Source organism: Rhineura floridana, chromosome 14, assembly GCF_030035675.1.
Source record: "Rhineura floridana isolate rRhiFlo1 chromosome 14, rRhiFlo1.hap2, whole genome shotgun sequence".
Taxonomy (NCBI): domain Eukaryota; kingdom Metazoa; phylum Chordata; class Lepidosauria; order Squamata; family Rhineuridae; genus Rhineura; species Rhineura floridana.
Genome location: NC_084493.1, coordinates 25954443 through 25980922, shown reverse-complemented (window position 1 = coordinate 25980922; position 26480 = coordinate 25954443). Strand labels below are relative to the sequence as shown.

Below are 26480 nucleotides of genomic sequence, written 5' to 3'. Positions count from 1 at the left end.
ATCAGGCACAAGGACCTTTTCAGTGATAGTTCCCAGTTTGTGGAATGCCCTCTCCAGTGAGCTGTGTCTCTTTCCTCTCATTATTGGCTTGTAGGAGGATATAAAAACACTACTGTTTAGCCAGGTATTTAGACTGTTCCTGGCAACCCAGAGATGACTGGATGGAATAATGTTTTTAACTGTAATGTTTTTAGAGCATCCGTAATTTTTTAAAATTGCTTTTTGTTTTTAAAATGTTGCACTGATATGTTTGCCACCCCAGGCTCCTTAGGGAGGATGGGCAGAATGTAACATCATTTTTTAAAAAATTAATAACATAGGGAACAAGAAGCCAGAAACCTGTGCTGCTCCCTGTTATGCTTGTGCAGAGTAATTCATTGGTATGACCTGTGTGTGCCAGTGTGTGTATTTACTTAAGCAGGCTTTTACCCTGCGTTTAAATCACTAAGACTTTGTAAAATTAGAAAAGCTACTTTATTTATAGAAATACATAGTAGATAGGAACAACATATCTAGTTCTAACTTACGAAGGCTGCAATCCAATACATGCGTACCTGGGAGTAAGTCCCATTGAACCCAATGGAGTTTATTTCTGAGTAGACATGCATTGGATTGCAGCCTAAGTTGGAGGTGCCCATACTTGGGAATTGCTCTCACGTTTCAGAGGAGAGAACAAAGACAAGGATGCATGTCTCCTCTCTCTTTGGACAGTCAAAGAAGCAGCAAACAGGAAGGAGGGTCAGCAATGAGGTCAGCTTCCCAGATAACATCAGTTTACAATTGAAGGAAGCTAGTTAGAGAAGAGTACAGGTAAATATAGACAAGCCTAGCCAGCTGAGGGACCCAAACTCTATCTTCCTTCTGGAATGCAAAAAGGAACCCATACAGGAGCTGCTCTTGCCACATTTCTAACACTCCCAGCAAGCTGAAGGCTCAAGAGAGATGCCTTATATACTGTTGTGTGCCTCCCCAATCTCCAAGCGATGAGATTTCAGGGGTCCCTGCACTCATCCTGGGCTTGGTTTCCTTGGGAAGAAGGTCAGCAGAGACTGTGGTGTCTTTACAAAATATGGTTTGTTTATTTACACACATTCCAAACTGAGCTTAGGATGGAGGAGTTCAAGGCATCAGCAGTCCAATATCCAGCTTTCCCATCAGTGTTACAGGAGGCATCCTAAAGCCATGGTGCAGAGAGACAGCCTCTCTGCCTGCCTTCAGTCCCCAGCCATTCTCCAGAAACAGTCTCTACATAAGCTCTCCTACACACCGGGGGGGGGAGGCTCTCCTGAAGAGTTTCAATGGTAAAAGGGTCTTCCTGGCCCATTCACCAGTTGCTGGGCACCTGAAAGACCCATTAGCAAACTGGCCACTCTATTAGCTTAACAAGAGAAACTCATCTGGCCAGCGGAGCCAGCCCCTCACCCCAAGGCACAGGATTCCAAATCAAAGGATGGAATGGGACTCACAGGGATCATCTATTCCAACCCCTAACCTCACAACAATACTCTGGCCTCCTAAACCAGCTGATAGTTGAGCCATCAGCCTCAAGTAACACATCATTGGCTGGCAGCAGTAGCTGGGAGGAACCAGCCACACATATAAAGTCAGAGCACCTAGCGAGGGAGCCTGCTCCATGAGCTAGAGGGAGCCCTAGCTGACGAAGCGTCAAGGCCCCAGCTGACAAAGCGTCAAGGCGAGTTAAGCAGCAGAGCGAAAAGAGGGTAAGTAGCTCCCATTTATTCCATTATTTAATTGAATTAAAACAGCTCAGAGAAATAAGCAATAAGGGCAGCCTAAGGTCACCCTGAGCTAGGAGCCAAATCCTGAAAGAACCTATATCTTAGGAGAAAGATCCTAGGAGAAGAAAGCCTATAGAAAGCTAGTGTTCAACACCACCCTAGCAGGAAAGCTTCAGGGGACACTGTAAATAAGGCTAAATTCCAGTCGGAGAGAAGGGGAAAAAGGAAACTCCACCGATACATACAGGGAGAGAGTCAGCTCAGTCCTTGCTAAAAAGGGCAGCTTCAGCCTTCCTGAAACACAACCACAAGCTCTGTTTCCCTAGGTTAAAGAAAGGTCAGGCTGTTCTAGGTGGGAAAACAACAAACACAAAAGACTTGCCTGGAAGGCGCAGCCCCTTGCTGAGATTAAAAGCAGCCAAAAGCTTAAACAGCCCTGCCCCTCGCTCAGGAAGGAAGCTTGCCTTCCTGCCTTCCAAGGAAGGAAGCCTGAGATAATACTAAAGAGTTAAGCCCCAGCTGATAGTTGAGCCATCAGCCTCAAGTAACACATCATTGGCTGGCAGCAGTAGCTGGGAGGAACCAGCCACACATATAAAGTCAGAGCACCTAGCGAGGGAGCCCCAGCTGACGGAGCGCCAAGGCCCCAGCTGACGGAGCGCCAAGGCCCCAGCTGACGGAGCGCCAAGGCCCCAGCTGACGGAGCGCCAAGGCCCCAGCTGACGGAGCGCCAAGGCCCCAGCTGACGGAGCGCCAAGGCCCCAGCTGACGGAGCGCCAAGGCCCCAGCTGACGGAGCGCCAAGGCCCCAGCTGACGGAGCGCCAAGGCCCCAGCTGACGGAGCGCCAAGGCCCCAGCTGACGGAGCGCCAAGGCCCCAGCTGACGGAGCGCCAAGGCCCCAGCTGACGGAGCGCCAAGGCGAGTTAAGCAGCAGAGCGAGTTCGGCAGCAGGGCGAGGAGGCCAGGTCCCCCCACTCTGCCCTTCTGTTCCCTGACCTCAACTAAACCACAGTCTCCAACCTATTGACGTAATAAACCTCAAACAAAACTATGCAGGTAAGAAGCCAGCAGGCGTGTGGGGGCTTTCCAGTGTTTTGCACAGCCTGCAGCATGTACGACTATCTGCCTGTTGGACAGCAGTCGTGGGTGTGCTCTCGGTTCAAAGAGCTCCTGGCTCTCCGGGAACGACTTCATTTCCTTGAGGCCAAGGTGGCAGACCTGGAAAAGCTGAGAGAGGCAGAGAGGTGTGTGGAGGAGGCCTTCAGGGACGTTATAGCTGTGTCCCACTCCAGCGATGATAACTCTCCTGCTATCATGGAGAACGATGGTCTCGGGGAAGGAGAGCATCCAGCTTAGGAAGAGGGAAATGATCCCTTAGAAGGGACCCATTCCTTGGGGGATGAGCAGCTATCCTCTCGTGCCGAGGATATATCTCCAGGGGGTGGAGGGATCCTTGTAGTGGGTGATTCGATCATTAGGAACATAGACAGTGGGGTGTCTGATGGGCGTGTAGACCGCAAGGTGTTTTGCCTGCCTGGTGCGAAGGTTGCGGATATCGCCCGTCGTTTAGATCGTTTGTGTCGGAAGGCAGAGCTGGGGTCCCAATCCCAGGGAGCTGGATCCCGGAGAGTTGGGAGAAGAGTATTCGGATGGATGGCAGAGGGAAGGGGGAGGAACTTCCCCCCTTTGGAGCGAAGACAAAACAGAGGAACTGCCAGTGATAAGGTCGCTTAGCAACGGGGAGCCTGAGCCCTCCCTGGACATTCTCACGCCTCCCCCTCTTTCAGGCTCAGAGCAAGAGGGGAAAGAGGGAGGGCTGCTCACAGCCGAAAAGCAGGGAGGCAGTTTACCATCAGCCCCTCCCCTATCCCCCATCCTGGAATCGGAAACTTCAGAAGAGGAGGGGGTGATGCTTCCCCCCTCACCGCGCACACGCAGACAGCTGAAAAGACAGGAGAGAAGGGGGGGAAGGCGGGCAGTACCTGAGGGGCAGTTAAGGAGGAGCGAAAGATTGCGCGCCCGTTTGGCCCCTTCTTAAAGAACAGGCGGGAAGAAGTCCCTTGCTCTGTCAACTTTCTCCCAATGCCGCAGGACCTGTATCCCTGTATTGCTTCATGAGAAAACGCAGTCTTTGTTTGGACATTACCCTAATAAAACACGAATTAACTACAGCCGTTGGTCTGGTTCCTGAGTCACATCCTGGGCCTGACAGTTTGGTAGACAGTGCTGGGGAGGAGTCAGTGGTCGTGGTGCACGTTGGCACCAACGACATGGGGAAATGCAGCCATGAGGTCCTGGAAGCAAAATTTAGGTTGCTAGGTAGGATGCTGAAAGCCAGGACCTCCAAGGTGGCTTTCTCTGAAATGCTACCAGTTCCATGCGCAGGACCAGCCAGACAGGCCCAGCTTTGCAGTCTCAATGCGTGGATGAGACGATGGTGTCGGGTGGAAGGGTTTAGATTTGTTAGGCACTGGGGAACATTTTGGGACAAGCTGGGCCTGTACAAAAGGGACGGGCTCCACTTGAACCAGAATGGAACCAGACTGCTGGCACTTAAAATTAAAAAGGTAGCAGAGCAGCTTTTAAACTGACTGAGGGGGGAAACCCGACAGGAGCTGAGAAAGGTCCGGTTTGGAATAAACCTCCCCCCTGGGATAAAAACCAAAGAAATGATGAAATTTTAAAAGGGGTAGGCCTAGAAGTAGGCATTGTGAGAGCAGGGGCACAGGATATAAATTCAGAAGAGCAAAATTACCACAGGCCTAACCACAAGTGCCAAAGACACTTGAAGAGAGACACTGCTTACAAGTGCCTGTACGCTAATGCTAGGAGCCTCCGAACCAAGATGGGAGAACTGGAGTGCTTGGTCTTAGAGGAGAGCATTGATATAGTGAGCATAACGGAGACCTGGTGGAATGGAAAAAACCAGTGGGATACAGTTATCCCTGGATATAAACTATATCAGAAGGACAGGGAAGGACGTATTGGTGGCGGAGTCGCTCTATACATGAAAGAAGGCATTGAATCCAGCAAGCTCGAAACCCCAAAAGAGGCAGACTCCTCCACAGAATCGTTGTGGGTGGTGATACCATGCCCCAGGAGGGACTTAATACTGGGAACGATCTATCGTCCCCCTGATCAAAATGCTCAGGGAGACCTTGAGATGAGATATGAAATTGAGGAAGCATCCAAACTAGGAAAGGTGGTAGTAATGGGTGACTTCAACTACCCGGACATAGACTGGCCGCATATGTGTTCCAGTCATGACAAAGAAGCAAAGTTTCTAGATATTCTAAATGACTATTCCCTAGACCAGTTGGTCATGGAACCGACCAGAGGGACGGCAACCCTGGACTTAATCCTCAGTGGGGACCGGGACCTGGTGCCAGATGTAAGTGTTGTTGAACCGATTGGGAGCAGTGACCACAGTGCTATTAAATTAAACATACATGTAACTGGCCAATTGCCAAGAAAATCCAACACAGTCACATTTGACTTCAAAAGAGGAAACTTCACAAAAATGAGGGGATTGGTAAAAAGAAAGCTGAAAAACAAAGTCCAGAGGGTCACATCACTCGAAAATGCTTGGAAGTTGTTTAAAAACACTATATTAGAAGCTCAACTGGAGTGCATACCGCAGATCAGAAAAGGTACCGCCAGGGCCAAGAAGATGCCAGCATGGTTAACAAGCAAAGTCAAGGAAGCTCTTAGAGGCAAAAAGTCTTCCTTCAGAAAATGGAAGTCTTGTCCGAATGAAGAAAATAAAAAAGAACACAAACTCTGGCAAAAGAAATGCAAGAAGACAATAAGGGATGCTAAAAAAGAATTTGAGGAGCACATTGCTAAGAACATAAAAACCAACAACAAAAAAATCTATAAATACATTCAAAGCAGGAGACCATCTAGGGAGGCGATTGGACCCTTGGATGATAAAGGTGTACTAAAGAATGATAAGGAGATTGCAGAGAAGCTAAATGAATTCTTTGCATCTGTCTTCACAGTGGAAGATATAGGGCAGATCCCTGAACCTAAACTAACATTTGCAGGAAGGGATTCTGAGGAACTGAGACAAATAGTGGTAATGAGAGAGGAAGTTCTAAGCTTAATGGAAAATATAAAAACAGACAAATCACCGGGCCCGGATGGCATCCACCTGAGAGTTCTCAAAGAACTCAAATGTGAAATTGCTGATCTGCTAACTAAAATATGTAACTTGTCCCTCGGGTCCTCCTCCATGCCTGAGGACTGGAAAGTGGCAAATGTAACGCCAATCTTCAAAAAGGGATCCAGAGGGGATCCCGGAAATTACAGGCCAGTTAGCTTAACTTCTGTCCCTGGAAAACTGGTAGAAAGTATGATTAAAGCTAGATTAACTAAGCACATAGAAGAACAAGCCTTGCTGAAGCAGAGCCAGCATGGCTTCTGCAGGGAAAAGTCCTGTCTCAGTAACCTGTTAGAATTCTTTGAGAGTGTCAACAAGCATATAGATAGAGGTGATCCAGTGGACATAGTGTACTTAGACTTTCAAAAAGCGTTTGACAAGGTACCTCACCAAAGACTTCTGAGGAAGCTTAGCAGTCATGGAATAAGAGGAGAGGTCCTCTTGTGGATAAGGAATTGGTTAAGAAGCAGAGAGTAGGAATCAACGGACAGTTCTCCCAATGGAGGGCTGTAGAAAGTGGAGTCCCTCAAGGATCGGTATTGGGACCTGTACTTTTCAACTTGTTCATTAATGACCTAGAATTAGGAGTGAGCAGTGAAGTGGCCAAGTTTGCTGACGACACTAAATTGTTCAGGGTTGTTAAAACATAAAGGGATTGTGAAGAGCTCCAAAAAGATCTCTCCAAACTGAGTGAATGGGCGGAAAAATGGCAAATGCAATTCAATATAAACAAGTGTAAAATTATGCATATTGGAGCAAAAAATCTGAATTTCACATATACGCTCATGGGGTCTGAACTGGCGGTGACCGACCAGGAGAGAGACCTCGGGGTTGTAGTGGACAGCACGATGAAAATGTCGACCCAGTGTGCGGCAGCTGTGAAAAAGGCAAATTCCATGCTAGCGATAATTAGGAAAGGTATTGAAAATAAAACAGCCGATATCATAATGCCATTGTATAAATCTATGGTGTGGCTGCATTTGGAATACTGTGTACAGTTCTGGTCGCCTCATCTCAAAAAGGATATTATAGAGTTGGAAAAGGTTCAGAAGAGGGCAATCAGAATGATCAAGGGGATGGAGCGACTCCCTTACGAGGAAAGGTTGCAGCATTTGGGGCTTTTTAGTTTAGAGAAAAGGCGGGTCAGAGGAGACATGATAGAAGTGTATAAAATTATGCATGGCATTGAGAAAGTGGATAGAGAAAAGTTCTTCTCCCTCTCTCATAATACTAGAACTCGTGGACATTCAAAGAAGCTGAATGTTGGAAGATTCAGGACAGACAAAAGGAAGTACTTCTTTACTCAGCGCATAGTTAAACTATGGAATTTGCTCCCACAAGATGCAGTAATGGCCACCAGCTTGGAAGGCTTTAAAAGAAGATTAGAAAAATTCATGGAGGACAGGGCTATCAATGGCTACTAGCCGTGATGGCTGTGCTCTGCCACCCTAGTCAGAGGCAGCATGCTTCTGAAAACCAGTTACCGGAAGCCTCAGGAGGGGAGAGTGTTCTTGCACTCGGGTCCTGCTTGCGGGCTTCCCCCAGGCACCTGGTTGGCCACTGTGAGAACAGGATGCTGGACTAGATGGGCCACTGGCCTGATCCAGCAGGCTCTTCTTACGTTCTTATGTTCTTATGTTCTTACTGTCTTGTTCCTGTTCAGCCTGGACCTGAACCTTTTAGCGCCAGGACTCTATGGGGTGTCTGGTTCATCCTCCAAGGACTCAGTGCCTGGCACCAGCTCGGGGCTAAGCATGACACCCTCTACTTGCCATTTCAAGATTATTAGTTGAAGTCCTACATAGCCACAGACTTAAGAACTTACCTGCTCCCATGTCATCTGCCTGCTCTCTTAGGAAAGTGTCAGGGAGAGGGGACTTCCGGGAAGGGTGACTTCGCTTGTGCCTGCTTTTGGGACGGGCTCCCGCCTCAAAAGAAGCTTATTCAGATATAAATCAGTCAGAACATTTTTTTTTTGACTGATGAAATTTCTCCCGGGCAGGGAGAAACGTAGAGATCAACCTCAAAAGCCTGTTTTTGTTGGGAGGACTGGATTTCATTAATTTATGAGATAAGGTCCAGCCAACAATGCCGGACGGACTTCCTAACAAGCTCTATCTGCTTAAGCGATACGTTTATCTTTTCTTTAAAGAGAGAACGGACTAACAGGCAAGCACCCTTCTTTCTATTATTTTTTTTACTTGGTTTAAATTGTTGCAGCAAAAGGAGATTTGTCAGATTGATCGGCTTTGGACAACTTCTGGGTGAGATATAGCTCTTCTCTGTTATTCACGAAATTAACAGCTTATCTCTGTTTCTGTCGCAAAAAGCTGTCCTGGAAGTGCATTCTAAAGATAATAAACAGAAGAGGGATTTCTATTCCTGATTTCTATTCCGAGGAATATTATATTGTCTGGGACTATTCTCTTTTTGGTCTATTTTATTTTGACGAATCTGCTTCTTCACGACGCCACTAACTGTTTTGATGCTGGGAACTAAATTTGTTTTGCATTCTTGAACATAGAGAGATAAGGCAGGTTGCTCTGTTTATACTGTGATGTCATCAAGCCTGGAATATTAACCCAATTGTTGCTGAAATAAGAAGTGGTTCTTCTTTATTTTTGTTTTGCTTTGTTTTCGTGGTTTTAAAAATGGCAATCAAGAAAGTGGCTGAGAATCTGGAAGTAATTATGTTTCAGAAAATAATGGATGAGATTGAGATAACGAAACAAACCCTGCGACAGGGTAGTAAGGAGCTGAAAATTGAACTGAGCAAAATGACGCAGGAGCTTAAAGAATTAGGGGATCCTGTGAGAGAGGAGAATGAGATCAGAGATGAGAAAAGAAAAAATAAAGGGAAGATACAAGTCCTGGAGATTGGAACAAATGTGGAATTGGAAAAAGATCTGGAGTTTATGGATTTTAGAAATAAAATCTACTGTTTGGAATTTAACGTTATCTCTGAAGAAATTAATGAAGATATTAGAGATAAAGTTATCAATGGCTTGGATAATCTTCTGGACTGGAATGATGTGATGGAGCTTGATATAGAGAAAATCTATGGAATTAACTGCAGCCATGTGACAATGGAAAAACTCTTAAGAGATGAGCCAGTGCATTTTGTAAAAAAGAAGAACACAGATATGACTTTACAACAGTATTTCAGCAACTTATTCAGAATGGATGGCAAGAAAATATTTGGGATAGAGGAAATTCCCATCAGACTCTTATTATATGACTATGGCTACAACAGCAAGATTATTATGGAATACTGATAATGGAAGATTGGACACTGAAATTACTGGACTTAACAGGACTATTGAAGATGGAAGATGGAACTAATAGGGATAATGGAATAATGGCTATTGAAATTATTGGACCTAACAGATTCTGATGAGATGGATTAATCGAAATGTTTATTTGGACTATGGTTATGACAATAAGATTATTATAATTATTAACGAGATGGATTAATTGACATGTTTATTTGGAGAAAAATTGATAGATATATTTCTTAAAGAATTGAAACCTCTCTTTGACTTTTTGTGGAAAGAATAAAGTAATGTTTATGAGATTTGATGATTAATTAAGATAACTACTGGAGGAAAGTGATTTTATAATATGATTTAAGAGACAGGATTGTTATATATTGTAGACCTATAACTGATTTGATATGTGACAAATGGGAAGTCAACATTTTATTTTTTTTTGTTTAATCATTTTTGTTTTGTTTTGTTTTTTGTCTTTGAATGTTTTATGATTTTGTTTTCTATGTTTTATGAAAATTTGAATAAAAATTATTGTAAAAAAAAAAAAGGAAAGTGTCAGGGAGAGGAAGGGCAGCCAAGGAGGAAGAGACAATTAAATCAACTTTCATTCTTTTACAGAACTACTCCTGCCATTTAAGAGGGTCATGGTGGGAGTCAACAATTCTACAACTCCTTTTCACCTGCCCCAGTTCACACTTTTGTCTCTTTCCCTAGAATTCTACTTGGGTGTCACTTAAAGAAGCAGTAACACACCATTTATTTTTTTATTTATCAAAATTTATATATCGCTGGATTGTAAATAGAACCTCTAAGCAGTTTACAAAACAAACACTAAAATTGCCGATAAAAGACAGAGTTAAAAATAGGAATTAAAACATTGCATGCTGCTAACAATAAAGACAAACCTTACGGCAAAGCATAAATTTTCATAAATTTAAGGCAAGCTCAGATTATCTTTCACACAAGGCAGGTGTGGGGAACTACAACTCCCATCAGCCCCAGTCATTGGCCATGCTTGCTAGGGCTGATGGGAGTTGTAGTTTAGCAACATCTGGAGGGCTAAAGATTCCCCACTTGTGACATAAGGGCCTGCTTTGCATTCCCCTCTTTTGGATATTAGGTGTAAAGGGGCCACTCACAGAGTGCCAAAAAAAAGTCCCCTTTTGACATAATGCATGCTCTAAGTCTACTTCCAACAATGTTTAATATACAAATAGAGTTGTATATGTCAAACATTATGTAAAATATCAGAGAAAGGTTCCTGTTCATAAAGATTGCAACTATGTCTTAGAGAAAGAGGGAGGGAGGCAACAGGGACCAAGAAGAAAACCAGTCAGTTTTTATTTTTTTATTTTTTGGTTAGCATTCCACAAGGACAACAAATTTTGTTACAGTCCAATGACAACTGAACATGCTCAGTGGCTATGGAACATGAATTGCCTGGTGGAAAAGTAAAACAGAAAATGGGGGGGGGGAGATTGGAATGGGGTAACTAGAATCCTGATCAGGGAGTGCTCCACGCTGCAACAGTTTGTTGCAGGCCCCACTTATTTCCATATATATGCCACACATATAGACTTTTTAATGTCATTTAGATTTGATTAGGGATTAGGATGTGCTCATTGGATAATGCTTCAGGAGTCTACAAAGAAATATGACTGAATCCTTCTCTAAATCCTTTAACTTGAGCCACTTACCATATTGTCTTCATTAGATAGGGACGTGGGATTCTCTGCGTTAGCTAATTCTTGTTTCCATAACTGGGCTTCAGTCCTAAACAGCTAGGCAGCAGTTGCTCTGGAATTAGGGGTGTTGCAAGGAATTGAAAAGAGGCACTCTCAAAAAACAAAACTCCTAGTGTGATCTCTTGTAAGTTGAGTCAGACCAAATGGAGTTCTTCTTGAAACCTGCTCCAAGCCTACTCCAAGCAAGACCTGTTTGGACCAACATTTGAGAACCCACCTTCATGGCATGTTCAGTAGCCATACACTACTGGGTATCAATTGGAAAGGAAAAATGGAAAAACTGGGAAGGGGGAGAATGGAATTGCATACTGCAAGAGGGCATGGCTGGTTAGAAACCTGAAGTACTTCTATTACTAGAAGCACTCCTATTAAGAGGCAAGAATCAGTGGTGTAGTGGGGAGAGAATACAGAAGATTGCAGCTTAGGAACTTTTTTCAGTTCAGGAGCAATGATGTCATCTGCCAGTACACCATGGTAATTGACTGGCACTCCTTGCTGTGGCAAGTGAACGAGGTGATAACAAGACTCTCAAGGTTTTTTTTGGTCAGATTAGCATAGATGAAGTCAGAGAATGAGAAAACCAATCAACCAGAGGCTAGATACCCGTTTCCTTTTCTTTTATATGGTTCTTACTTAACTCTAGCAGTTTAAAATGGTAACACTGCTTTGCAAGGCTGCTTGCATTAAAAGCTAAAGATCACTGTTGTTAAACAATGTGTTTTACAAGTTGCATAGGTGCTATGCAGTCAGAAGGAAGCACCACTGAGTTCAATGTAGTTAACCCTTAGGAAACTATGCAGTCATGCGTATCCTCATAAATTGGACACTTCCCTATGTATTGCTGGTCTTTAATGAGTGTGTCTGTGTGTAAGAATGGATCAGCACAGCTACTTATATTTGTGGACTCTCTTTGGAGGCATCATGGGAAATGTCATGATGAGTTCCTGTACCTCAAAATGGACCACTATAACTAGGAGAAGAGCCGTAGCTCTGTGACAGAGCTTGCATGCAAAAGGTCCCATGTTCAGTCCTTGGCATCTGCTGGTAGGGCTGGGAAGTCTCCCTTCTGAAACCCTGGAGAGCTGCTGCCAGTCATTGTAGACAATACTGAACTAGATGGACCAATGATCTGCCTCAGTATAAGGCAACTTCCTGTGTTCCTACTGGTGAAAATACATTATATAATTATGTTGCAAGTCCCACTTGCAATTTATTTATTTATTTATTCCTCCCAGAAAGAGCCCAAAGCAGCAAACAAAAAGCAATAAAACACTAAAACCATATTAAAAACAAAACATCTTTTTTTAAAAAAATCTTAAAAACAAAACATCTTTAAAACATTTTAAAAAACATTTTTTAAAAAAATATTGAAAAGCATCTTAAAAACAATTCCAGTACAGGTGCAGACTGGGATAAGGTCTCTACTTAAAAGGCTTGCTGAAAAGGAAGTACTTTAGTAAGTGTGGAAAAGACAACATAGTAATAACAATAATATCTAAAATGTGTATAGTGCTTTCAAGTGTTCAAAGTACTTCACATGCATTCTTTTAGTTGTAATCCTTACAACAACCCTGTAAGGTAAGTCAGTGTTTTGCCACCTCTTAGTTATACTTTTGGCTCTTCTGTGCGATAGAAGGATATATTTCTTACTGCAGCTTGGGCTCCAGTCCAGACAGAGCATCGGCCCTATGCTTGCAAAATATGAGGATGACTGTTATGTTTGGCAAACATTATAGGGTTCTTTGAGGGAGCCTTTCTTAGTGTTCCATCCACTGCACACTTTCCCCTTCCCTGGCCTTTCATGCAGTCCTTACTGCTATGGAATCCAGCATATCCAGGTCACATCAAGCATTATGATGCAGCATTATGATGACAGTAGACACATCCTATATGTGTCACAATACACCAATAAGATATATAAGTAGTCAGGCAAGCTGCTGGATGCAGACCTAAGCAGAGCCCCCTATGTGCCAGGAACGGCTGAATCTGTGTGCAGTGTCTCCATGTAGTGAAGCGTTGAACTGCAGATGGCAACCATGCAGTGAAGTACCTTCAGGCCTCAGACTGTCACTACTCTTCCAGGATGGGTGCTGGAAGGAGGATGAGAGAGCTTCCTGGTCCAGTTGAGCCTTGCTTGAGCAACAAGGTCTGGTATGTTCTTGCATCCTTGGTTATTTTTTGGCCCTGGTTTCTTGATCTGGCCTCGCTGGTGTGTCTTTCGATCAGACTTGTTCTTTGATCTTGACTCTTCCTTCACCAGCTTGGTGTCCTACAGATGTTTTGTACTATGGATAACCCAACCTGCATCAGCCCTCATCATGACTATTGGCTGGTTCCCAGCTCATCTCAGACTGCCGCCTCTGATCCAGCCCTGAGTTACTTGTGGGTGGGCTGTTGGAATGTATGAGGTTCAACTCCAACTTGGTGGGTTGAGGCTGCATGGGGTTAAAAAGGGTAGCTAGGGAGGAGACCTCCTTGTTGCCAGGCTATACCTGTCCTTTGATCCTTGCCGTCTCTCCCCCTCCTGCTAGACTGATATGCAAAGGATGTTGATCCCAGTTCCTTCCCGCCTTCCCAGTTCCTTCTTCTTTCTCGAGAGGGGAGCAGACATCTTTCCTTTGTCTCTCCCTCTCAACCAGCATGAGAGCTGCACTGGGACCAGTGCAGGCTGCTCCAACATAGCTAGTTAGCTAGATATAGAACTCTTTCCTATCAAGCATGTACTTCCAGAATAAAGTAGTTGTTTCTTATTTTACAGCTTAAAGTCTCTGTCTGACTAATTTGCGGGAAGACATAAGCTCGCTCAATACGCAACTCTGCTACGCAACTCAATAGAATTCCGACAGGTCATGGGTCCCAGCCATGCAAATGGAGATTTGAGCAATTAAAGGAGCTATTGTGTTTGAATCAAGGAAGCTAAAATAGAAACCTTCAGAGTTTTTTAGTCAGTGAAAAGAGTTGAGGCTTTTACTTCAGGATGGCCAGCATGACGGAGCGGCTAGGTCTCCATAGACTGGAACCCAGAGGATGGAAACTGTGGGAATTTCGCATGCTAAAACACCTAAGGCAACAGAAGCTGTTGGACTTGATTACAGGATCGGAACCAGAAGGGGCTTCTCGGGAGGAGCAAACAATTTGGAAGGAGAAATATGAAACAGTACAGGATCTAATCACTAAATGTGTGAGTAATTCCCAGATTGCTTTGATTGTGAAATGTAAAAATGCTAGAGAGATGTGGTCAGCGCTGGAATCGAGCCTTTAGCCAAAAAGCAAAGGGCATTTAATTGCAATGTTAAGAAGTCTTATTAACTTGTAAATGAGGGATGATTTTTTTGAGGAACATCTTACAAAAATCATGATGTTAGTCCAAGGGATAGAGGAAGCAGGAACAGAGTTACATGAACCAGTACAAATAGCCTTATTTCTGGACTCTCTTCCAAAGTATATGGAAACCTTTGTACTTGTTTTACAACAACAGAAAAAGACTCTAAATGAAATAATTTCAGAAGTAAGAGAGCATTTGTCTCAGAAAGCAGCTACGGAAAAGGATAGTGTCTCCTCTTTCCTAAATAAAGAAGCTAGCAATGAAGCTGCTGGACAGGCAGTCAAATGCAGATTTCGGGAACAAAGAGTTACCAAAGGTGTGAAAGTCAAGCGCTGCTATCTATGTAATTCAGAAAAACACCTTAAAGACCAATGTGATAAGGGACAGAGGTCTGAAGGAGGAAGTAAAGGGACATAGAAGAAAAATGCCAAGAGTTTTCAAGTAACCCATGTTGAAAAATGTTACAATAATGATGCAAATTTCTATGTGGATTCAGGGGCCAGTGCTCATTTAATAAATGAAAAAGCTCTGTTTGAGAAATTAATCCCACATGGAGGATCAGTCAAGATGGCAGATTTGAGGGGGGTGCCCATAAAAGCGCAAGGGGATGCTAAGTTGGTTTGCGAGACTCCAAGCGGCACTGAGGAAATTTATCTCAGGAATGCGGTATGGACCCCAGGAATCTCAAAGAACTTGATATCAGTTAGTGAAGCTACAAACAATGGATGTAAAGTGTTATTTGAACAAAATTCCTGCACAATTTCTAGAGATGGTGAAATTTTATGCACAGCTACCAAAAGAAAGGGCATGTATGAAGCGGATCAGGAAAGCCCACAAGCTAATGTTGTGAAAGAATGCTGTGCGGCAGCTATCAAGTGTAGGAAAATGGTTATGGCTCTTGGTTAAATTTTTTATTTTAGCCAATTTTGTATGTTTTTTAATTTTAATTGTACATTCAGTTTATATATATATATATATATATATATATATATATATATATATATATATATTAATCTGTTTGTATTTCACGTTTTTTTGTATGATCCAATTCCTTGTATTGGAATTAGTGATATAATAGCTGGTCTGTGACCGAAATAAAAGCATTCATTCATTCATGCTGGAACAAGTCATGTTTACATATGTGGCATAGAAGATTAGGGCATAGAGACATTGCAAAGATAAATACCCTTCAAAAGAATAATTTAGTAAAAGGCATGAAAATTGAACCTTGCCAAGAAAAGGGGAGATGTACTTGCTGTGTTAAAGCGAAAGGGACGAGACCCAGTTTTCCTGAGCAGAGTGAAAGGAAGACTAAGCGCCCCCTAGAGTTGATTCACAGCGACATTTGTGAAATGCCAATCACTTCAACTGGTGGAAACAAATATATTGTGAGTTTTATTGACGACTTTTCAAGAGTCACTGTAATATATATATTGAAGGAGAAGGGGCAAATGCTTCAGAAACTCAAAGAATATGTGGCAATGGTGACCACTAAATTTCAGAGAAAACCACAGATTCTGTGTTCTGATAACAGAGGGGAGTACATGTCACATGCTACCCAGCAGTTTCTGCTTGAAAATGGGATTGAGCATCAAACCACTGTACCCCACAACCCAGAACAGAATGGAGTCTCGGAGAGAAAATTCAGAACCCTAACTGAGATGGTGAGATCCATGCTGGAAGATGCAAATCTCCCACAGAAGCATTGAGGAGAGGCAGTGTATACTGCCACCTATCTACAAAATTGTTTGCCAACAAAGGTGAATGGCAACAAGACTCCATTCAAGTTATGGTATGGGCGCATACCCAGTTTAGCTCATATAAAGGTGTTTGGATCAAAAGTGTATGGTCACATTTTACACCAGAAGAGAACCAAATTGGACAACACTACAAAAGAAGGAATCTTCGTTGGATATTCTTCAAAACAAAAAGGATACAGAATCCTAAATCCCAAAACAGAAAGGATTGAAATCCAAAGAGCTGTCTACTTTGATGAAGGTCAAGGTGCATTCCAACCAGAAGGGGCACCATTCCAAGACCACAACAGTGAAGAAGATAAAGTAGAAATGCCATACAGCACTACAGATTACAGCAACATGCCAGCACTGGAGGCCAGTGAGGAATCAGAGCAAGAAGGGGAACCTGCACAGCCAGAAGGGGCAGCAGAGAGTCCTGTACCAAGACGCCCTAACCGCACCAACAGAGGTGTACCTCCACTGAGACTGTCCTACCTTGCAAGAGCTGATGAACTTCCAGAGCCTGAGACCTGGAAAGATATTGAAGCCTTACCCAAAGCTGAAGCTGAGAGGTGGAGGCAGGAAGCCAAGGAAGAGCTGGAAGCTCTACACAAGAACAAAACTTGGACACTTACCAAGGTTCCTCAAGGAAGGAAAGCTGTAGGTTGCAAGTGGGTATTCAAGAAAAAGCCAGATGCTGAAGGGAACATTGACAGATACAAGGCAAGACTAGTGGCCAAAGGATACTCTCAAAAGTATGGACAAGACTACTATGAAACCTTTGCTCCTGTAGTCAAACATACAACAATCAGAACTCTCCTAAGTGTTGCTGCTAACAAGAAAATGCAGGTGGAACACATGGATATAAGAACAGCGTTCTTGCATGGGAAATAGGAGAGGAAATCTACATGCAACCACCACCAGGCTTTGAAATACAAGGAAAGGAAACCCTAGTATGCAAACTGCAAAAGAGCATCTATGGACTGAAACAAGCTGCAAGAGCATGGAATGACAAACTGTACCAAATGCTCTTGAAACAAGGCTATAAAAGAGGCGAAGCAGACCAATGCCTCTATAGCAGATTCAAGAACAACAAATGGACTTATATTTTGATTTATGTAGATGATTTACTACTGGCTTATGAGAATCCACAAGACAAGCAAGAGTTAGTAAATAATCTAAGCAAGGAAGTTGAAGTGAAATGTCTAGGTGACATCACATACTACCTTGGAATACAAATTGAAAGAGAGGACGATGGATCCTTTCTTCTAAAACAAAAACAAAAGATTCAAGACCTACTTGAGAGTCTAGGACTGAAGGATGCACATCCAGCACCTACACCAATGGAAGTAGGATACTTGAAACCAGACCTGAATAATCAACACTGGGAAGACAATGAAAGCTACAGACAAGCTATAGGGAAACTCCTGTACATCAGCACAATAACCAGACCAGATGTGGTGGCAGTTGTGGGATACCTTTGCAGAAAAAACAGCTTGCCAAACAAGAAAGACTGGGAAGCAGTCAAGAGAGTGGCAAGATATCTGAAAGGCACTGCAAACTTAAAACTAAAGCTATCAGTTACTCAAGATCCTAAACTTCTAGGATATGCTGATGCTGACTGGACTGGAGACACCAAAGTTCGTAAGTCAACCAGTGGAAACTTGTTCTACTATGGACAGTCACTTATCTGCTGGACAAGTCGAAAGCAAGAGACTGCAGCACACTCATCTACTGAGGCTGAATACATATCAGCTGATGAGGCATGCAAGGAAATGCTGTGGCTACGCAAGCTTCTAAGAGACTTGGGCATATCTGAACCAGAGCCTATCAGAATACTTGAGGACAATCAAGCCTGCATAAGACTCGCGGAATCAGAAGGGCAAAGTTCTCACATGAAGCACATTGATGTGAAGTTCCACTACCTCAAGGACATAAGGGAGACAGGACTTCTAGAGATGACCTACTGTCCAACAGAAGAGATGACAGCTGATGCTTTGACCAAACCATTTGGCAAAGTCCGACACCAGAAACTACAAGGCAAAATGCACCTTGTAGAATGAACCAAGTTCTCGTTGAGAAGGGGTGTTGGAATGTATGAGGTTCAACTCCAACTTGGTGGGTTGAGGCTGCATGGGGTTAAAAAGGGTAGCTAGGGAGGAGACCTCCTTGTTGCCAGGCTATACCTGTCCTTTGATCCTTGCCGTCTCTCCCCCTCCTGCTAGACTGATATGCAAAGGATGTTGATCCCAGTTCCTTCCCGCCTTCCCAGTTCCTTCTTCTTTCTCGAGAGGGGAGCAGACATCTTTCCTTTGTCTCTCCCTCTCAACCAGCATGAGAGCTGCACTGGGTCCAGTGCAGGCTGCTCCAACATAGTTAGTTAGCTAGATATAGAACTCTTTCATATCAAGCATGTACTTCCAGAATAAAGTAGTTGTTTCTTATTTTGCAGCTTAAAGTCTCTGTCTGACTAATTTGCGGGAAGGTAGAATCTTAGCAAAGATTCAAACACACACACATAAGCTTGCTCAATATGCAATTCTGCTACACAACTCAATAGAATTCCGACATGGGCTTCATGCATATAATTTGTTATTTCATCTTGTCTGTCTTGTACCTTCTGCATCCAGCTTTGTTGGATGACCTGGGCTTCTAGTGTTACAAGAGAGGAAGAAAAATCTCTCTCTATCCACTTTCTTCATACCATACTTAATTCAATACACCTCTGATTCAGATTAGCTGTTGATTTTAATTATATGATGATTTTTTTTAAAAAAAAGATGACTTGTTTTTGACCTTGTCTTTTATTGACAATTTTAATATATATTTTTTTTAAAAATAAAACATGTAGAGGTCCTATTTGCAATTAACAGGTGTATAAATTTTGTTAAACAAAATCAAATCAAATAAGTCATGCCACCCCTCCCCTTTATTCACCTAAAGGAAAAAGTCCCAGACTTCATGACCTTTGCTCTTAGCCTTTCCTTGTCTTAATCTCTTGTCTTGATACTTGCGGTATAAGGCTGCCATCCCATACTCACTTACTCAGGGAGTGGGCCTCACTGAACCCAAGGGGATCTAAATGGTTTAAAGTCCTGAGTAGTCTTGTGTAGGATAGTGCTGCACACTCCTCTGTGGAGGCTGGCCCATTGAGGGCAAATGGGGCACTGCCCCACCAACCTCAGTCTAACCTCAGACAGCCTCCACCTGCCTGCCTTCTTACCTAAACTAGTCCAGGGCGGTGGCACTGCCTGTCACTTCCTCCTTAGTCTCACTGTTGTCTTTGTGGAACTCAGTGGGGAGGAAGAGGGAGACAAGACTAGAATTAATTGGCTCAGCCTGTCAATGGCTCTGGCTCCAACTAGTGGTGGCCTCCCTGCCTTCCACCCTATCACTCCCAGTGGGCATCAGCCACTACTGACATTACTACATGCAGATTTGGGGTGGTGGAAGTGGTGGGAGAAGAACCTCAGGCCCAGGGGCAGAAGGCTGTCCTCTGAGCCCCTCTATTGGTGCATCAGAACTCTCCCCAGGCCATCCCACCCACACTTTTTCTGGTCCTGCTCCATATCCTCCTCAGCTGTGTTAGCCTGGATGGAGTGTGCCCTTGAATGGCAATCATGCCTATTGCTTGCCTTTGTGGAAGAAAGGGAGAGGCGTGTGGGGGATGTGTGCATAGAGACAGACCTCTGGCTTTTGCATGGTTGGAATTAGGGAATGGAGGGATCTATCAATTTTGGTTTACTCTGTTTCTCGTTCTTCCAGTCTTAAATTCGGTTCTCTACATTTCCACAGCAATCTGAGGGTTTTTTTTTAAAATCCTCATGAAAATCCTTCAGCATTTTAGTGTTAATTTCTCCTGATAAATACATTTTTGTATGCAGCTTTGGCTAATGTACACATTTTTGCAAGCAATTTCTCACCATATAATGCCTTTTTGTATGTTATTTTCATTTTATATATTCATTTTTATGCACACTTCCTCCCAATATATGCATTTTTGTAAACATTGCTGGGCTGGAGAGCTACATGGCAAAATTTGGATAAGAATTTCAAAGGATGGCTGTCTCATATGATTTTGGAAAGTGCGGATCTGATAAATTCAGCATTAACCCTAGCTGGAATACACCCTATTGTACAAAGGTAATGGTCACAACCATTGCTCTGTCCTCTTTTTGCCTCCGGCCTCACCTAGCCCTAGCAGACGGTCCCAGAAGGCTGCCCAGAAGGGATTGCAGCCCTTGGGCTGGAAAAATACAACACTCTCCCTCTCCACCCCTGCATAAAGGATTAATGTCTCCTCTTAGGCAGGCAAGCTCCCCTCTCCCAACATCAGCACACTTTCACCTCTTTTAATTACTAAATACAATCTGAAAAAACAGCTGCTTCTGGTACTTCAGAAGCTGGGGATGTGTGTTTGGGGGGAAGGTCAGCCCTGGTTGTACAATCTGAAAATACCTGCAGAATTTAATTGTGTGGGGTGTGTGTGTCCAGTTTTGGTAGTTAAATTAAATTGTTTTTCTGGATTGAGTACAGGACAATAATGTTGGGGGTGGACTGGGGTGCCTGTTGCAGAGGGGGGCAATCACAGTGTGTGTGTTGCGCATTGCTGGGGAGATGAATCTCCATAATTCTTGCCCTGGCTCCAAAGCTCATTCCAGATTCCCAAATCCGGTTAGAATCTGTTCCCAAGCCGTTTGCTTCCAATTAGCTCCTCAAATCATGATTAAAAATAATAATGACGATGGTAATGATAACTATACACCTCTTAGCTGGGCTGCTGCGGGAGGGGGCGCGGTGGCGAAGGAGGAGGGGGTGACGTACGGTGGCTTGGAGACATATTGACGTGATAAATATTGCATGGTCTTTAGCTGGAGGTGGGCGCGGAACGGGCTGCGATTTCCACACCCACCCTTGGTCCAGGAGGTGGGACAGGCTGGGCGCGTCCTTGGGAGCCTCGGGGGCGCGCTTGGCCGCTCCAGCTCTCCCAGTAAGAGAGGGTGATTCTTATTTTTTAAAAAGTGGGTTGGAACTGAGGAGCTGGGAGGGGGCAAGAGAGAGAGAGGAAGGGGAGAGAGAGATCAGCTCTCTAGGCGGCGTCGTAGACTGACAAACCCAGGGCCAAGGAGGCTCCCCCCCTCCCCCCAAGGCTGGCTCTGATCCCGACGGCCAAAATCAGTCCGGAGTCAGAAGCGGCAAGGCGACCATCCCTCGACCCTCGGGGGCTGGCCCGATGGAGGTCCCCGTTGGGTGCCAGGGGTTCCGCAGGGTTCGTCCTGCCGGGGGCTCTCTCATGGGGATGCCGCCCCCCTGAACGAGACCCTTCGGAGCCCAAGATGAAAGGGTAAGCGGGGCGGGGCCAGGCTTGAGCTCGCGTGTGTAGGGTCGCTTTTGGTGAAGGGATCCAGTGAGGGTGGGATGCTGGTCCCCAAGTCGGCGAGCCAGGCTGGGCAGGGAGAAAAGCGACGGCAACCCTTGCGGCGCTGGAGGAAACGCGCGCGCTCTCTTTGGCTCGGAGGGTTCCGCCGTCGAGTCTCCCAGCCGCGAGATCCAGACCGACAGCAGGAGACGTGCGTGTCTGGGAGTGCTGGGGTGGGGCGGGGAGAGCAGGGAGGCGAAAGCCCCTTCCCCAGTTTGCAGGCGAGCAGGCTTTCCTGCAGGGCAGAGTCGATGCGCGAGAGGACGGAGCGGCTCTGGGCTGAGAAGGCACCGACGTACAAATCCGAAAGGAAGGGGGTGGGGGCTAGCCGCCTTTTATCCCGGGGAACCTTGGGCGGTGGTGGCTTGGGTGTGTCTCTGTGTGAGAGATGTGGGTCCCCGACAGGGGCGTTAGACTGTAGACGGGGGCTGCCGTTGGGGGTGAGAAACCCGAGGAGAGGACCCAGGTCTTCCTGACGAGACCCACATCCCGAAATTACTAGGCGCCAGTTTTGTTCTTTCTCCCCCCCCTCCCAAAAACAAAGCAGGCTCAGGCGGATCTGGCCGGCTGGGAGCCAGGGGAAAAAAGGGGTCTTCTTCTCTTCGGGATGTCTGGGAAGTTTGACAGAGAAAGAGGAGCTTTGCAGTTCTCTCTCGGTGCTGTAGGACAGAGACAGAGGAAGAGATGGGAATGGTGAAGGAGGGATGGAAGGGAAAAAGAAAGAGATAGATAGATGGATGGATAGATGGATGGATGATGCTCGTTTTTTCTTTATAAAGCCCCTCTCTCGTTTGCTGACCTTTTTTTTTTTTGCCAGGCGCACCCAGAAAAAGAGCGACGCTGCACGCCTAACCCCACTTACCTGGGAGTAAGCCTCGTTGAATCCAATGGGATTTACTTCTAAGTAGGCACGCTTAGGACCGCAGTCTCAAGCGGCAAAGCTTAACGGCGCTTAGGAGGGAGAGAGCGCCATTTGAACGAAGCAGGATTTACTTTTGAGTAACCACGTGCAGGATTGCATTGGGGGAGACAGAGCTGGATAAAGAAACCATTAGCGAAGGAAGGAAGGAAGGAAGGAAGGAAGGAAGGAAGGAAGGAAGGAAGGAAGGAAGGAAGGAAGGAAGGAAGAAAGGAAGGAAGGAAGGAAGGAAGGGGCCACAGCTCAGGTAGTAGAGCACCCGCCTTGAGTGCAGAAGGTTCCGGGTTCAATCCTGGCATCTCCAAGTAGGACTGCCTGAAACTCTGGAGAGCTGCTGCCAGTCAGTGTAGACAAAACGGAGCTAGATTAGAACTAATGCAGTTCCTATGTTTCCAAATAGGGCAAGGAAAGGACAAGCTACTGCCCTCGCAAGTTCTGGGTGGGTGCCGGACTCCAGGCAGGTGGTTTCCATGCAGGGGCTGGTTCCAATCCCCAAAGGATTTGCCCACCGAGCACTCGGGGAGGAGTAGCCCACATAGTGCCCTCCAAATATTGTTGGACTCCATCTCCCCTCAGCCCAAGCCAGCATGGCCAATGGTCAGGGATGGTGGAAGTTGTCCAATGACATCAGGAGGGCACCACGTTGGTTCTTCCTGCGCTGGGGGGGATCTTTTGGTGGAAGGGAGGGCCCCGGATGTTGGAGGTGCGATAGACCAAATCTCAGTCTAACCCTGACTGGCGTTCCCTCCTCTCTGCCAGCAGGGCCAAGATGCTTGAGAGGGCCTGGCTCCTGCGATGGTGGCTGACGGCGGCTTTCTTCTGGACGCCGATCCACGGCTGCCCGGAGCCCTGCGCCTGCGTGGACAAGTACGCCCAGCAGTTCGCTGACTGCGCTTACAAGGACCTGGAGGCTGTGCCGGCGGGGCTCCCGTCCAACGTGACCACGCTGACCCTGTCGGCCAACAAGATCGCTGCGCTGCGCAAGGGCTCCTTCGCGGAGGTGACGCAGGTCACCTCGCTGTGGCTGGCACACAACAAGATCGGCGCCATCGAAGAGGGCACCTTGGCCATCCTGGTGCAGCTGAAGAACCTGGACGTCAGCCACAACCAGATCGTGAACTTCCCTTGGGGGGACCTGTACAACCTCAGCGCCCTCCAGCTCCTCAAGATGAACAACAACCGCATGGCCCACCTGCCCGCACAGGCCTTCCGTACCCTGCGTGACCTCCGCTCTCTCCGCATCAACAACAACCGCTTCGCCACCGTGGCCGAGGGCACCTTCGAGCCGCTCACCTCCCTCTCCCACTTGCAGATCTACAACAACCCCTTCAACTGCACCTGCCAGCTCATGTGGCTGAAAAACTGGACAGAGAACACCTTGATCGCCATCCAGGAGAGAGACTCCATCAGCTGCACCTCTCCGGAACCCTGGAAGGGGCTCCCCTTGGCTAAGATCCCCTACATGCATTGTGCGCCCCCTACCGTTCAGTTGACCTACCACCCCAACCTGGACCACACCCAGCTCTACTACGGGTTCGCCCTCACCTTGCATTGCATCGCCCTGGGTCTCCCCCAGCCGGAGATCAGCTGGAGAATCCAGACCTCCAGCAAAACGTTGGAGCTCAAAGCGTCGTCGGAAACGGAAGGCAACCATCTGCCCTCGGAGAGCACCAGCCCAGGAGGAGTCCAGGAGAGGTTCCAGGCCTTTAGCAACGGCACCTTGGTGATCCCCCACCTCAGCAAGAAAGAGGAAGGCACCTACACCTGCTTGGCCGCCAACGAGATGGGCACGAACCAGACCTCGGTCAACGTGACGGTGGCGGACTCCCCGAAGGACCCCACCGGCCCACTGGCCAACTCCAAAGCCCTGACTGGAGATCGGAAACCTGAGGGCAAGGCCTCCAAGAACAACGTCATGAAGCCCGAGGAGAGGACCAAGGCCTTCCTGATGAGACCCACGCCCAGAAATTACTACACGCCGGGCCCCAGGAATGTCAGCCGCGGGGAGGGCGCACCTTTCCAGCCTCCCCGCTTCGGGAAGAAGTGTGGCTCCAGCGAGGCCACCCAGTACGTCTCCAACCACGCCTTCAACCAGAGCGGAGACCTCAAGCCCCACAACTTTGACCTGGGTGTTATCGCCCTGGATGTCTCCGAGCGGGAGGCCAGAGTGCAGATCACCCCTTTGTATACCCAGCCCGAGAAGGTCCACCTGAGGAGGCTTTACCTGTGCGAGGCGAGCAGGAAGGGCCACTCCCCGGTGCAGTGGTCTCAGATCGAGGAAGGGGTGAACTCCTATTGGTTCCAAGGCCTCAACCCCGGCACCAACTACTCGGTCTGCATGACTTACGTCGGGGAGGATTGCCAAGTGCAGGTGGTCTTCACCACCAAGAAGGAGATCCCCTCGCTCATCATCATCGTGGTGGTGAGCATCTTCCTCCTGGGCCTGGCCACCATCCCTTTGATGGGTGCCACCTGTTGTCACCTCCTCTCCAAGTACCAAGGCAAGACCTACAAGCTCATCATGAAAACCCAGAATCCGGATCAGATGGAGAAGCATATGGCCGCAGACTTCGACCCCAGGGCTTCTTACCTGGAGTCAGAGAAGAATTACGACCCAAGTGAGGAGGGGGAAGGGGAAGGAGAGGAGGAGGGGGAGGGAGAGGAGAGGGCGGCGGTGGGAGGGCCGCTGGGAAGAGACGAGAGCATGGCGGTGAGTTCCATCCCCGAATCTCAATCCAAAACCAACCAGGAGGAGTTTGAAGTGGGCTCCGAATACAGCGACCGGCTCCCCTTAGGAGCCGAGGCTGTGACCATCTCCCAAGAGATCAACGGCAACTACAAGCAACCGCCTCGTTGAGTCTTCCTTGGGCAGTTCCCGGAGCTCCGAGGCACGAAGGCCTTGCAGATATCTAAGGAAACGCGACAATTTAATTGGGGCTCCGGCATCGCCGGCTGATCAGCTACAGTCTTCTGAAGGGGCTACTGCAATGGGGGAAGGGACGTCTCCAACGCGTCTGCTGGCTTTGTTAAGGGGTTGTTTTAGGAGGGTTCCCCCTCCCCCCATTAGAAGTGTCCCAGATATTCGGATAAAAGGAATAGAACGGTTTGGGGCAATATAAGCGGGAGAAATTCGTTTCTCCCGACTTGAAAACTCTCTGTTTGATCTGTTCCAAACTAAAGTGGCTAGGCTGCCCTCGTTCCCCTTCCCCCGCCAACCCTCTTTCGAAATGCACGTCTCGCCCTCTCCGCATTTTCGTTGAATTAATTTATTTTCTGAAAATTGGAATCTAAAATGGCTTATAAAGACTATTTTAAAAAGAAAAGATTTTTTTCTTTAATGCCTTACAGTCGTTGGCTGCAGTCTGCGGGCTGGAGACTCTGCGTTTCAGAAGGGCGTGTCAATTTCAGTTCAGGAGGCCGGTTGTGCTGGACAGCTCCCCATGCCCCGTTTCCCTGCCATGCAAGTAGACGCTGCCTTTTCTCTCCCCCGCCCCCCAAAGGTGTGAGGAGGAGGTTGTTGTAAGGAGGTAACTGAAGTCAGGCTAAGTGCCAGGCAGTCCAGATCCCAAGATTGTCCAACCGGCTTGCCAGGATCACCTGTGCCCCATACCGTGTTAATAAATGGAGCCGTGCTGTAGATAATGTGTGTTATGTCCGTGTGTGACTTTTGGACCTCTAGGTGGGCGCGTTCAGTTGAGTCACAAGGCTGTGAGGCCGAAGAGTGCCCAGCGGGTGGTCTTTCTTGCCCCCTTTCTTTTCTCCAGCCCTCGTTTGAGGCATGTCACTCAAGAAGATCAGTATTTGCTCAATGTTTATTCAGTAGGGTAGTTTTGCTTAGAGACACGTATTTGCCCTTGATGTGATTCTGTGATGTTCAAAGGCAAAAACGAGGGAAGATCTTGGTGGTTTTTCTTTCTTTCTGTGTTGACTTGAGAGTGGAAACCGTTTAAATATCTTTGCATTGGGTGCAGGTGTGCTTTGCTTTGAGTGATCGTTATGATCTTTGTCTCTGTTGAGTAAAAAGAGATGCAACATCAAATAAAATTAAAAATAAAGAAATAAGCCCAAACAAGAAGTCAGCACAATTTTCTCCAGGGCGGAGAGAAAAATGATGATATTAATACTATATGATTGTTAATTATTGTCAAAGGCAACCTTTGAAAGG

The 26480-nt window shown here is 46.3% G+C and overlaps 1 protein-coding gene across 3 annotated transcripts; it reads left to right on the top strand.

Annotated features, from left to right (window-relative positions):
- The first annotated feature begins 1663 nt into the window (after positions 1–1663).
- ISLR2 (immunoglobulin superfamily containing leucine rich repeat 2) lies at positions 1664–26480 on the top strand. Of its 3 annotated transcripts, none has more exons than XM_061595142.1 (2): positions 1664–1721; positions 23075–26480. In XM_061595142.1, the coding sequence occupies exon 2, from the start codon at positions 23085–23087 to the stop codon at positions 25170–25172; it is 2088 nt and encodes a 695-aa protein (XP_061451126.1). In that variant the 5' UTR covers positions 1664–1721; positions 23075–23084; the 3' UTR covers positions 25173–26480. The 3 variants fall into 3 exon arrangements, with proteins under 3 accessions (XP_061451126.1, XP_061451125.1, XP_061451127.1); XM_061595141.1 differs by lacking the exon at positions 1664–1721 and adding an exon at positions 14026–14097; XM_061595143.1 differs by lacking the exon at positions 1664–1721 and adding an exon at positions 14046–14097 and having other exon boundaries at positions 23078–26480.

Bases quoted from the DNA above. Each gene is read 5' to 3' on its own strand.
- ISLR2 (XM_061595142.1), top strand. From the start codon at position 23,085: ATGCTTGAGAGGGCCTGGCTCCTGCGATGGTGGCTGACGGCGGCTTTC.